The sequence below is a fragment of the Natator depressus genome, chromosome 11, assembly GCF_965152275.1.
Source record: "Natator depressus isolate rNatDep1 chromosome 11, rNatDep2.hap1, whole genome shotgun sequence".
Taxonomy (NCBI): domain Eukaryota; kingdom Metazoa; phylum Chordata; order Testudines; family Cheloniidae; genus Natator; species Natator depressus.
This window is the reverse complement of record NC_134244.1, coordinates 17,956,272-17,969,520: the sequence shown is the minus strand read 5'-3', so window position 1 is coordinate 17,969,520 and position 13,249 is coordinate 17,956,272. Positions and strand designations below refer to the sequence as shown.

Below are 13,249 nucleotides of genomic sequence, written 5' to 3'. Positions count from 1 at the left end.
TTAAAATCAGCAGTGACAGAAGCTGTGGAAACTGTACTGCAGACTATAAGAAATGAGTTGATTATCTCTAAGCCACTAATGCTAGGTCACTACACGCGGTCACCATGGATGACTATATTAAGCGCTAACTGGCAGCCAGATAACAGAGACCAAAGACTGAATGGAGACTTGCATACTCTCTCCAGATCAAGATAGAGGCGTGCTGGTGGCAGGACGTTGCTTACAAACCTCTGAACATGTTGCACTTGTTCTGTGGTCAAACAGATCACTTCAGTTCCCAGTGCTATCAGTCTGGCGTCTTTACACAAGTAAAGAATTCACTTAGAAAAAGTCTTTTAATGAAGAACTACCTAGAACTAGTTGTCCTGGCAAAGTCATCAGAAAAAGTAACCAAAAATAAATTGTTCTTCAGGACTATAAATTAGCAATTTAGCATTCAAATCACAAATTGTTTAGCAATTTTGCAACCAGTTTGTCCATGCTGTTCAAAACTGAAGTCACCGAGCTCATATAGGCCAGGGAGAGTTTGTTTTTTTTAAAAGTGAATTTACAATAAATTTCAATATTTATTTCCAAGTACTTTTATTGATTTAGTAGAAAATTTTAAAAAATCTCAGATTCCAAGGATATAATCAAAATATATATCACATCTGAAACCATTTCAGAAACAAATTTTTATATTTCATTTCATTTCATTATATTTATATATTTCATTTCATTTTATTTATATATATTTTTATATATATTTTATATTTAATTATATTTAATATTTATATATATTTTATATATATTTTTATGAATGAAGCAAGAGGAATTTACATTTTTTAAAAACACTAATCAGTTTCATTGGCCCTTCAAGTTACAATTTAAAAAAAAAATGAAAAATTCTACCAGAAAATATGTATTACTGACATTTTTCAATATTTCTGGGTTGAGTAAGAAATGGACAGTTTTCAGTATTTGCTAATTAAAATATATATAAACAGCCAACAACAAGGTAGGCACTTCAGAGATATGGCAAGGACCTTGGCCCAATGGGTTTACCATCTATGGTTCTGGCTGTGCACAGAGTTCAATGGGATTATTCATGTGTATATGATTATTCACATACCTAAACTTGTGTTGGACTAGGGCCTAAATATTTTTTGAATTTCATCTGATGTGTAGTCAAACTATTAAGGGACAGAATACCAATACACAACAAGCCTCCCAAGTACTACAGGACTCTATTTGGTGTTTTATCCCATGCCTTAACAAGGGACATCATCCATTTTCTTCCAGCAGTAATACTACAATGGCTTCAGGTAAGGAGTGCCATAATGGCATGTAATCTTCTGTACTTGTCTTCTGTGAATTCTTGTCGTTAATCTCAATTGCTTATATCTATAAATCTACAACTGTTTCAGCAATGGCCTCTTTCAACACATGGGATTTTAAAAACATAACATGTACGCAGAGATTAACAGAAGATCACACTTACCTTTATTTTGCCCTCGCAGTGAGGGAAGCCATCCATAGGAGGCAATTCACACTGTTCCTGGGCTCCATTAATGAGATCTGAAGAGAAAAACCAACAAAACGTAACTGTAATATTGATTTACACTTTTGGCAGACATACTAAATCCATCCCTTTGAACTTCTGAACCACCATCCAAACTCACTAAAGAAAGAATATTGTAGTCTCTGTGGCAGCAGTAAATGAATAAACTGCAAGTTTTGGTGTCAGTAACAATAATGCTGATGCACAAAGTAATTTTTAAAACTCCTGTTTAATTTTAAACTAAGTAAGCACCTTTCAAAATAATATTTGAACAACAGTAATGAACAGCAGAAAATTTGGTATGGAATTAAATTGTTTTTCAGGTTACAACAATGGAGAAAAAAATAAAAATGTGATTCTTACAAGATGGTACTTGGCAGTCAAAAGTACTAAGTCAAAAGAGTACCATTAAGGCAACTTTGGAGCCACGTACAGACTGCACGCGGGGGCGGGGGAGGAACTGCTTGATCTGGAAGAGAGACGGACAGCAGCAGGCCTGCTACAGGCAGCTTGGGGTCAGGGGGAGAGCCTGGGGCTTGTTCTGCCACTCACTGTCGTTTCCCAGACACTTGTTCCTGTCCCTGAGCAACCAAGGAGAGCAGCAAGAGGAGCAGCTCTGGCTGCCTGCTCAGCTGTTGCCCCAGGACTATACACTGTAGCTGCTAGAAAACACGCCTGCAGTCTTCCCCCAGCTCAGCCAGATGTGACATCTCAGCTGAGCTGTTAGAAGCATGATGTGGCTGCCAAATGCATGAGTGTCACTTAGATGTGTGTCACGTGGCAGTCCGGTCAATGGTGTTATGAAGTACTCAAATACCTTTCAGACACAGCAGTGGTTTCCTAACCATCCAACAGTAGCTATAGTCAGAATAAGAACCTTGAAGAAGCCTAACACCCTTCCAACAAACTTCCATTATCATCTCATTCATATCACTTCCTCTTGAGCAGTGAGGATGGGGTGGGGGTGGAGGATCAGCATTCACGTCGCACTCCCTATCAGGATCCGGCCCAGGGAAGCTAATGATCCAACCAGTTGTGCATAAGCTATGACGAAGATTCCCCCTCTCTACTGAAACTCATTTACTGTCATAATACCAAGAGAAATATGTTCACACAATAATACAAGTCAACAGAAGCATTCAAACCCCAAAGCCACATGCAACCAGGCACGCCCATATGTAAAAAATGAGTCATGTTTCCGTAATCTGTCCTTCCGTCCTCCCTATACTTCCTCTTTTGTCTGTCATTTGCATTGTATTGACCTGTCTTTTAATGGGTGTTTTTTGAAGCACATAACACATCTATGAGTGCTGTAAAATAACACACACATGCAGTTGTATGTACTTCTTTAGTACCTTTTATCTCAAAGAACTGCACACAAATGGGGGTGGTTTGACTAGTCACCTGTGGGGTGGAACACAGCAACTACTGAACAGGGAACAACAATTTTAACCAGCAGTTTGAGACAGAAGACTGAGAAAATAGTCTCTCTTATTTGAGATGAGGTCCACAGACCCATGATGTTACTGAGTCTCTGCGATATACCATCTAGGAGGCAGACCAGAGCCACCAATCAATATCAGGGGAAGAGTGGCTCCACCTTTGAAAAGCTCACCACTGAAGATATTTACACAGTAAAGGAAGTCCACTGTATATTGGCAAGGAATCTTAAACTAAGCGTTAAGACTAAATAGTAGCAATCCTTCTGCAGAACAAGGAATTAAATGAAAAACAAATTGAGTACCAATCAGTAATTCAAATTTTTTTTTGAAGTTAACAACCCATTAGAGTGTGTTGGATCTGTAGGCCTCATTACTCCAAGAAGGGAAAGTTCCAGGTAAAGCATGTATAAATGTTCCTAATCCAATTGAAATTGTTGTGGAACTTTAGGTAGGTTAACTATAATAACCCAAGCTAAATTTTATCTAGGATACAGTGGTTAATACTTTTCCTCCTTCCAAAAACTGCCACAAGATATTTAAGGATTACAAGTGGGTAAAATATGGGTTTTGTAAAATCAGATAGACATTACCTCCTACAGCAGGATATATTATTGCACCAACCTGTTTAACTTTTGACTCAAAAAGATGAGTGCCACCATCTCGTATACTCAGGATGTTTTTTCTTTGTAACCAAGAGATCCCAATTTTGATACAAGAAAGAAACTTTACATAAACAGCTTTTCACAAGTCATTTTCCATTCAGGCCCATGAGCATGTAATTTAGTGATGGAAAATCTATGCAGAATAATGGATCTCCTGAGAAGTTCTCAATGAATTAGTCGACAAATTATGTATTGAAAGAGACGTACTGAACTTGGCGGCACCAATTAGCTTTTAAATTTTCTAAAACTACAGTCAAAATGTCAACCATTCATTCCAACCTAACGAAAGTCAAAACCTGATTTATTTAGCATTAGAGAAATAATGGAGCATAGTTTCTCTATATTTTAAGGGGTTTTTTTCCTTTCAAATAATGACACACTCATATAAGTACATTGCAACTGGAAGTTATAATGAGTACAATATCAAAACTGGAATGTTTTCTGGAAAAGTATCTTTCTGTGGGGAAGAAGGTTGTATTTCTTTTAAAGGTACATTCCCATCTAGAATTTCAGTGCGGGTACTCACTGAATAGATGTTCTCATCCAATATCCTTCTGTTGGAGAACTTATTATACTGCCAAGCTCAAACATTCAAAATTAATGAGCCACGGCCTCGCAAAATCATGAGATTTCAATATTGCACAGCATTACGCACTTAACGGAGTTAGAACTAGTTTAAGTTTAAAACTTCCCCGTTTTAGATGGTCAGGATTAAGGCGGAAAATGGATTAGCCATTCAAGATATGTATTTTTAAAATAAACACTTCTGCTTTCAGCAACCAATGAGGAATTCTAAACAAGAGTGAATGAGTGAGAGCCTCAGAGTGGTGGGACATGACTTTAGCAGCGGTGGCTTTTTTTGATAGAAGAAAAAGGCAAGAGGCAGAAAGGCAAGAGAGGAGACTTCTACATACTGTAGATATCAGTTTTCCTTATCTGTCTCAAGTTCCTGAACTCCTACTACTGAAGGAAGAACAGCAGGTATATAAATATCCTACAAAGATAAACACTGAAGATTACCACCACTCACTACTTTTGAAGACTGAAGGCCATTTGAAATGGACATTCATGCAGTATTCCAGGGTACCTCTGGGAAAGTACATGAAGAGCAAAGAAATGATGCATTATTTTTAATCTGCCATGGCAAAAGGTCAGCATTTATTCTGCAGTGCTCTAATTCATATTTCTGGCTACTATATTCACAAGCAGAATTAAAGCAAAGAAGAAGGCAAGCAGTGAAAATTTGTTTTTAGAGAATGAAAGAAATGCTAACCTAGGGCAACAGCACTGATGGTAATCACATTTCCAGTCCCTTTCCTCTACTCCTCCTTTTTCTGCTGGCAACTTATCTGAATTGTTTGTACATCCCTAGATTTTATTTATATTTTACTTCCAATTCCAACTGACTGCACAGACACCTACTGGCAAGGGCTGAAGAGAAAACCTGAAGGTTGTTCTAATGCTAAAATCAGCAAACATTTGGGAGTTATTGCTTAAACAGTCTTTTTTTGTCTTCATGAACTCTATGTACTGTTTGTGCATCCCCTGCAAGAACAAAATGCCAAGATGCGTCATCTCTAAATTTAAACTATAGGAACTAATTTCCAGGCATAGGTGGGTGGGGGAATAAACAAACAGAAAAAGTCTGCATATAGCAACAGAAAATACTACAGTGATGACAGGGTCTCCCATGTGAAAGATTTGAAAGAACAGTAATTTTTAGTTAGAACAGTACAAGGAAAATAAATGGTGTATATCGAGGGCCATTTAGGTGCTCCCTCTTTGCCCTTTCCCATAATACAAAACAAGAGGATAGGATAACACACACACACCCCTTATTGGCTAGGTGAAAAACAAGAAGAATTACTACTCATCCTCCTGTTTCTGAGTATAAATTAATCACCTGCTGAGGTCAAGGAAGAAATGTAAACATCGAGTCATGTAAAATTGTCAAAGACAAAGGACAGATACTTCTGTATCAGACAGATGTTACATCATTGAAGGGGTACTGTGAAGCTATATAACAAAGGTTAGGTAGAGTAGAGGAGGTCTGCTTCCATCTGTCAATTTTGTAGATGGCAGCAGACCAATTGTGGCACTTGTTAAAAGCTGTCCAAGATGAGCACCCCAACTAGCTGACAGGATGCCCCAGAACTATCCAGTGGGGTGTGGCCTCAGCTCTTGCCCCACCGTCACATGCCCACTGCAAGGGCTTGTGTGTTTCATACACAAAGCACAATGATTTAAAAGGAAATAATCAGCTTTAAAAAAAAACATGTCATGTGAACATTTTTTATTTGCTATTAGAAACATCTATAACCACCAACTGGGTTTACAGGAAAAAATATTTCTGCTTTTCCCCCAATACCTTTGTGCATCTGACATCTTTATAGCATTCTGTGTATGTTTCATTACTGTCTCCCTGTCCACAGCCAGGTTCCCTTTTTATTTGTGTGGACCTTTCACACAGGCACTGAAGGAAACAACCACAACAAAAAATTGTCAAGGGAACAGGATAGTAGGTGACCTAAACTTTTTTAAAAAGGAGTGGACTTGAAGTTTACTGTGTGTTCATTAACACATTAACCAGTATGTATTGGCTGTGCAAGTGTGTACAGTGAGTGCATTTAGGAAGTTCATTCCAGATTTAGAGATATTACCATTTTAAGGATACTCTGTATCCTTAAAATAGGAATACGGGCAGAAATGGGTGATATCTGTAGGAGCAGAATGAACTTTTTAAATGCAGCCATTGCACAGTTATGAGAAAGATCCAACTTGAAAGGGACTACATTTAAGGTTAAAATTAAAGATTCACACGGGCCGTGTGTTTGAGACCCCTGTTCTAGAGCATGATCTCTCTCTCCCTCATGTGTCAGGCTAACCTCTGCAGAAAAACCACACAAGAATATTAACTCAACCACTACCACCCTAGTTTGCTTCATCATAGCAACATTAAAAACAGCCTGCAGCGTTACAGACTTGTCAACCTGCCTTGACAAGTGGATGGGTCATTACAGAAAGTAAAATTATTTCCCCATGTTTATTCCCCTCCCCCCTCCCCACCGTTCCTCAGACAATCCTGTTAACTGCTGGAAATGGCCCACCTTGATTATCACTACAAAAGGTTTTCTCCTCCCCCCCCCGGCTCTCCTGCTGGTAATAGCTCATCTTAAGTGATCACTCTCCTTACAGTGTGTATGGTAACACCCATTTTTTCATGTTCTGTGTGTATATAAATCTCCTCACTGTATTTTCCACTGAATGCATCCGATGAAGTGAGCTGTAGCTCACGAAAGCTTATGCTCAAATAAATTGGTTCTTCTCTAAGATGCCACTAGTACTCCTTTTCTTTTTGCGAATACAGACTAACACGGCTGCTACTCTGAAAGTTGGCAGGAGAGACTCTCCCACCGACATAGCTTCGGCTATGCGGAGGTGGTTTTATTATGCCAGCGGCAGAGCTCTCCTCCATCTGCACAGAGCGTCTTCACCAGCTGCACCGCAGCTGCATCAGTACAGCTGCACCTCTGCAGCATTGTATGTGTAGAAATGCCCTGAGTTAGTTTACCAGACCTGAAGAAGAGCTCTCTGGAAGCTTGAAAACTTGTCTCTCTCACCAACACAAGTTGGTCCAATAAAATGCATTACCTCATTCACCTTGTCTCTTTAAACACCTGGACACAGCTGCCTACAGAACATACTGCAGCAGTAAATAATATTTTTAAAAATTCATTCCCTACCAAGGCAAGTGGACAAAACAGGCAGAGTAGTTATAGCTTCAGTTGGAGATACTGTCCTACTTTATCACATAGGCCTGACAGGGGAGTGTCTCATAAAACTAGCATCTCTTGTGTGGACTGGTCCAGGCTGAGGCATCATAATCAAAAAGGCTGACAAAGGAGTTGCTGTTGTCACCATGAATAGATCGGAATATGAACAAGAGGCTGCTAGGCAGCTCTCCAACACCACTTTCTACAAGCCATTACCCTCTGATCCCACTGAGGGTTACCAAAAGAAACTACAGCATTTGCTCAAGAAACTCCCTGAAACGGCAAACCTGGTGGCTGAACTTTGTGACTTTGTCCTCACCCACAACTCTTTCACATTTGGGGATAATGTATACCTTCAAATCAGCGGCACTGCTATGAGTATCTGCATGGCCCCACAGTATGCCGACATTTTTATGGCTGACTTAGAACAACGCTTCCTTAGCTCTCATCCCCTAATGCCCCTACTCTACTTGCGCTACATTGATGACATCTTCATCATCTGGACCCATGGAAAAAAAGCCCTGGAGGAATTCCACCATGATTTCAACAATTTCCATCCCACCATCAACCTCAGCCTGGACCAGTCCACACAAGAGATCCACTTCCTGGACACTATGGTGCTAATCAGCAATGGTCACAAACACCACCCTCTACCGGAAACCTACTGACTGCTATGCCTACCTACATGCCTCCAGCTCCCATCCAGACCACACCACACGATCCATTGTCTACAGCCAAGCTCTACGATACAACCGCATTTGCTCCAACCCCTCAGACAGAGGCAAACACCTACAAGATCTCTATCAAGCATTCTTACAACTACAATACCCACCTGCTGAAGTGAAGAAGCAGATTGACAGAGCCGGAAGAGTACCAGAAGTCACCTACTACAGGACAGGCCCAAAAAAGAACACAACAGAACGCCACTAGCCGTCACCTTCAGCCCCCAACTAAAACCTCTCCAATGCATCGTCAAGGATCTACAACCTATCCTGAAGGACGACCCATCACTCTCACAGATCGTGGGAGACAGGCCAGTCCTTGCTTACAGACAGCCCCCCAACCTGAAGCAAATACTCACCAGCAACCACACACCACACAACAGAACCACTAACCCAGGAACCTATCTTTGCAACAAAGCCCGTTGCCAACTGTGTCCACATATCTATTCAGGGGACACCATCATAGGGCCTAATCACATCAGCCACACCATCAGAGGCTTGTTCACCTGCACATCCACCAATGTGATATATGCCATCATGTGCCAGCAATGCCCCTCTGCCATGTACATTGGCCAAACTGGACAGTCTCTACGTAAAAGAATAAATGGACACAAATCAGACGTCAAGAATTAGAACATTCAAAAACCAGTCGGAGAACACTTCAATCTTTCTGGTCACTCTATTACGGACCTAAAGGTCGCAATATTACAACAAAAAGACTTCAAAAACAGACTCCAATGAGAGACTGCTGAATTGGAATTAATTTGCAAACTGGATACAATTAACTTAGGCTTGAATAGAGACTGGGAGTGGACAGGTCATTACAGAAAGTAAAACTATTTCCCCATGTTTATTCCCCCCCCCCCCCCCCCACTGTTCCTCAGACATTCTTGTCAACTGCTGGAAATGGCCCACCTTGATTATCACTACAAAAGCTTTTCTCTCCCCCCCCCCCCGCTGGTATTAGCTCATCTTAAGTGATCACTCTCCTTACAGTGTGTATAGTAACACCCATTGTTTCATGTTCTCTGTGTATATAAACCTCCCCACTGTATTTTCCACTGAATGCATCTGATGAAGTGAGCTGTAGCTCACGAAAGCTTATGCTCAAATAAATTTGTTAGTCTCTAAGGTGCCACAGGTACTCCTTTTCCTTTTACGAATACAGACTAACACGGCTGCTACTCTGAAATCTAACAGAAATGTTTCTCCTACTCTTTCCATAAGAGTACCATGGTCTACCAAAGCAACTCATCATTATTGATTATCCATTGCAAGGCACATGATTCCAGAAACTGTTGTGCTTTGTAATCATTTGAAGCACACTTCAGTTGCTTAATTCAGATTTTTTAGGCACCCTCGTCTCAAACTGACACTCTCAAGCAATCTAACAAAACCAGTATTACCACGTTCTCATCTGTGTGCCCTGATCAGTATTGCAGACCCTTAGATTTGTTCGGTGTCCATTACCTCAGTATGGTTGCTACATTCACATTTTTAAATGTAAGATGTTTCCCTCAAACAGGGATCATAGTGGTGGCTCCCTAACCTACGAACAAAACTTCACCCGAGAATCAGTGAATTACCAATTAGCAACCAACTTCTATGGAGAATCATCATTCCCATCCAGGAATGGAGGGGCCAAACCAAATAGCTGATTTCCAACGTGACCTAAAACTGGTATTTTCAGCAGAAGCAAATTCCAGAACCTAGGTCCTGCTACTACAAAGGTCTTTCTTCAGGTCCAGTCACTCCCAACTTTAAGGACAGAGGGAAGAACCACTGCTACAAATCACATCTGCTCTGATGACACATGGGGCAAGAGGCTGCCTTTGAGATACCTGCATCTTAGATCATGTAGGGCTTTAAAGAGGATAAGCAGCAGTACCTTGAGTGAAGAAAAATGCAGAGCTTAGCTTCAGCTTTACAATCTCCTGTGCCTAGTGGCACATAAGGCAACCATTTTTTCCCCCACTGCTGTCTGTCCACAGCAAGATATTGGACTCCATCCATGATGACTGCATCCTTTCCGTCTTGCAATAGGTTTTACTTTGTCCTTCATGCATTTTCTCTCCTCCAGGTGAGAGCCAATCTAAGATGTATCTTGTGCTTCTGCCGGGGGGTAACCTGAGGGCATGGTCTCACCACCACAGTTGTCTGTTGACCTGTGCAGAGCAATACTTCCACATTGGTTACACAATCTCTCCAATGAATTCTTAAGATTCTTCATAAACAATGCTGGTGGAGTGCTTTCACCTTCACCATCCTGTTGTGTATTTTCACCATCTGCCACATTTCTAAGGCATACAATAGTGTACCACTGTACAATCTGATTTTCCATTGTAGATGTATCTTCTTACTCTTCCAGATGTCTGGCAAACAAACAGGAAAATGATCAACTTGCTTTGCCAATTCTTCCCTTCCCTTCCTTAGTGAATGGGACATTTGCAGATACTGTATTTCCAATATAGACAAGTCATCAGCTATTACATACTCTTCTCCATCAATCAGACATCTGCCAATACCAACAGCATTCGCTCCTATCTCCATGATCTTCATCTTCTGCATACTGATACAGAGTCCCACTTTGGCCACTTCTGCTTGTATGCTCATAAAGAGTCTTTTTATTTCATCCAAGCTGGCATCCAGTATGACTGTATCATCTGCAAAAATCTAAATTTTGCAGCTTCTCTCTTGCTCAAACAATACCAGTGTCATCAGCAGCAGTCATCACTCTTCTCATCACAGTCTATGACAATGCAGAACAGAAGTGGAGATAATACATAACCTTACCTTAAACACCATGTAACAATCAAACTATTCCATGCCTCCATTCTGTCCAGATGCAACACATGCAGATTTGTCATAGACAGCTTTTATCAAATTAACAATCTTTGCTGGAATTCCATAGTATCTCTAGATCTTCTCTGTGGATACTATCCAATATTTTTGTAAAATCAAGGAAGTTAAAAACCATCTTCTGTTGGTATTCTAAGCCTCTCTCAATAAGTCCTCCAAAGGGAAAATCTGGTCTGAACGCAAGCTAGTAGATCGAAATCCAGCCTGTTCTTCCTTGAATACTTCATGAAGAGCAGCTTTCTTCCTATTCAAAATGATAATTCAGAACACTTTTCCAGGTACAATATGAGTGTCACCCCTCTCCAATTATCACAAATAAACTGGTCCCCTTTTGTAGGGATTTTGCAGATACCTGCTGAAGACTGGAGAAGAGTTATCTCCTTTTCCCAAACCATTCTGCACAACCACTTCCTCCCCAGCTTTTAACATTTCAGCATCTATAATCACAGCCTGGTACATTGCCACTCTTCTGTACGTTGATGGCCTCAGTGACTTCCTCAAAAGGGATTATCTTTAATGATATAGATGTCTGCTATTTCTTCCCATCTATCAATGTGTTAATGGTTCTGGTTGGTTAAGCACAGCCTGGAAACGTTCCATCCAATGGGCTTTCTGTCCTTCCTCTGTGGTTAAAATTGTACCAACTCAAGCCTTCACAATACCACAAGAGTTCGAGAATTGTGATTATCAGCTGTTTAGATACTAGAAAAAGCTTTTTAGAATCCCCTCTCTTATACATGACCTCAGCTTCTCTCACGTTATTTTCTGCCCATTTTCTCTTACCTCTTCTAGCCAATCTTTTAACTTCCTTGTCTTTGTCTGCATATTCCTATTGCAGAATAGCTTTTACACTGCTATCTCATTTTTGTTTAATTTTCTTCTTTAATTATTTCCTCTCTTCAACAAGCCTCCATGTATTTGGTTGGAAACATTCGCCCTTCTTAGATCTTCTCACCCCCATTGTAATCCTGGCTGCATCCACACTTACTTCTTTGAAAAACTGCCATTGCTCTTCTATAACAGTATTGGTCCCAGGATATATATATGAGAGAGAGAGAGAGAGAGAATGAATGTGGATAAGATAATATTTTTATTGGACCAACTTCTGTTGGTGAGAGACAAGCTTTCAGACCAGAAGAAGAGCTCTGTGTAAGCTTGTCTGTCTCATTATCAGAAGTTGGTCCAATAAAGCCTATAATAACCTCACCTACTTTGTGTCTCAATTGTTCTCCTATGTCATCCATCAGCATCTTTAACTCATCAGATCTACTGTTAAGTTGCAGCTTGAAATGAATTGTCACTCTGGACCTATTAACTTTCTAGTATTATACATACCTTCTGCCTTTCATGGGGTTACCTTCTTTAGTGTTATTTTGATTGACCTAATAACAAGATGGGGGAGAATGTGACATGAGCACTCGTACACACCCCAGAATCCAACAGTTCCCATGCCCAATTCTTGTCTTAAACAGGGTATCTTCACAGTTAAAGTTCAGATGATTAACTTCCTTGTTGCTTTGATTCTCGATCATCATAGAGTTGAGAATTTGCTGGTTGACTATCTTGTCTTTCATCCAGCAGATCATGGCTCTCCACTGTCGATGTATGTATTTGCAAATCTGTGACAGACTCATTGTACCTCTGGTTTGTTTCCATAATGAAGAATTTTTTACGGGGACAGGTTGTTAGCCTGGCTTACAATTCCCTACCAAGAGGACAAAAATGCAGAGCCCAGCATCCACATGTAATGTGGTCTTTTCAGTCTACAATAGCTAAAATGTGTACTGCTGTATTCTGCACTAGCCAAAGGCTACATGTCAAAAGGTACACCCAGGTACAACACATAGCAGTCCAACCTAGAGATGATGAAGGCAGAAAAACAAACATGGTGGGTGTGACGTTCTGTGCCTCGGGGGAACACCCTACACCCCCATGTTTATCTTTATAAAATGATTGTGTGGCATCCAAAGTTTGTCATGTCGGGTGTCGTTGGAAGGCTCATGATGCACTGAGCATTGTTGTTATAACAATGTTATAGTAATAGTTGTTACAGTAATGTTATAGGTTGTAATTTCATGTATATAGTTATGAGGCTGAAAATGTGTCCTCATGGCTTAAAACAAGAGCAGAGAGGAAGTTCACACCTTGTCAGGGCATGTATGGGACAAACCTCCTGAGGTCTCTTCCAACCCTAACATTCTGTGATTCTAATCCAGCCTCACAGGAACAAAGGACACTGGCCTAGGCAGCA

At 40.4% G+C, this 13,249-nt stretch overlaps 1 protein-coding gene across 2 annotated transcripts in view; it reads right to left on the bottom strand.

Annotated features, from left to right (window-relative positions):
* Positions 1 to 13,249, bottom strand: part of MGAT5 (alpha-1,6-mannosylglycoprotein 6-beta-N-acetylglucosaminyltransferase) — a 229,209-nt gene that overhangs the window by 111,154 nt on the left and 104,806 nt on the right. For both annotated transcript variants that reach the window (XM_074967256.1, XM_074967255.1), the window contains one exon: positions 1,481 to 1,557. In XM_074967256.1, coding sequence (XP_074823357.1) covers positions 1,481 to 1,557 — 77 coding nt within the window. The remainder of the gene's footprint in view (positions 1 to 1,480; positions 1,558 to 13,249) is intronic.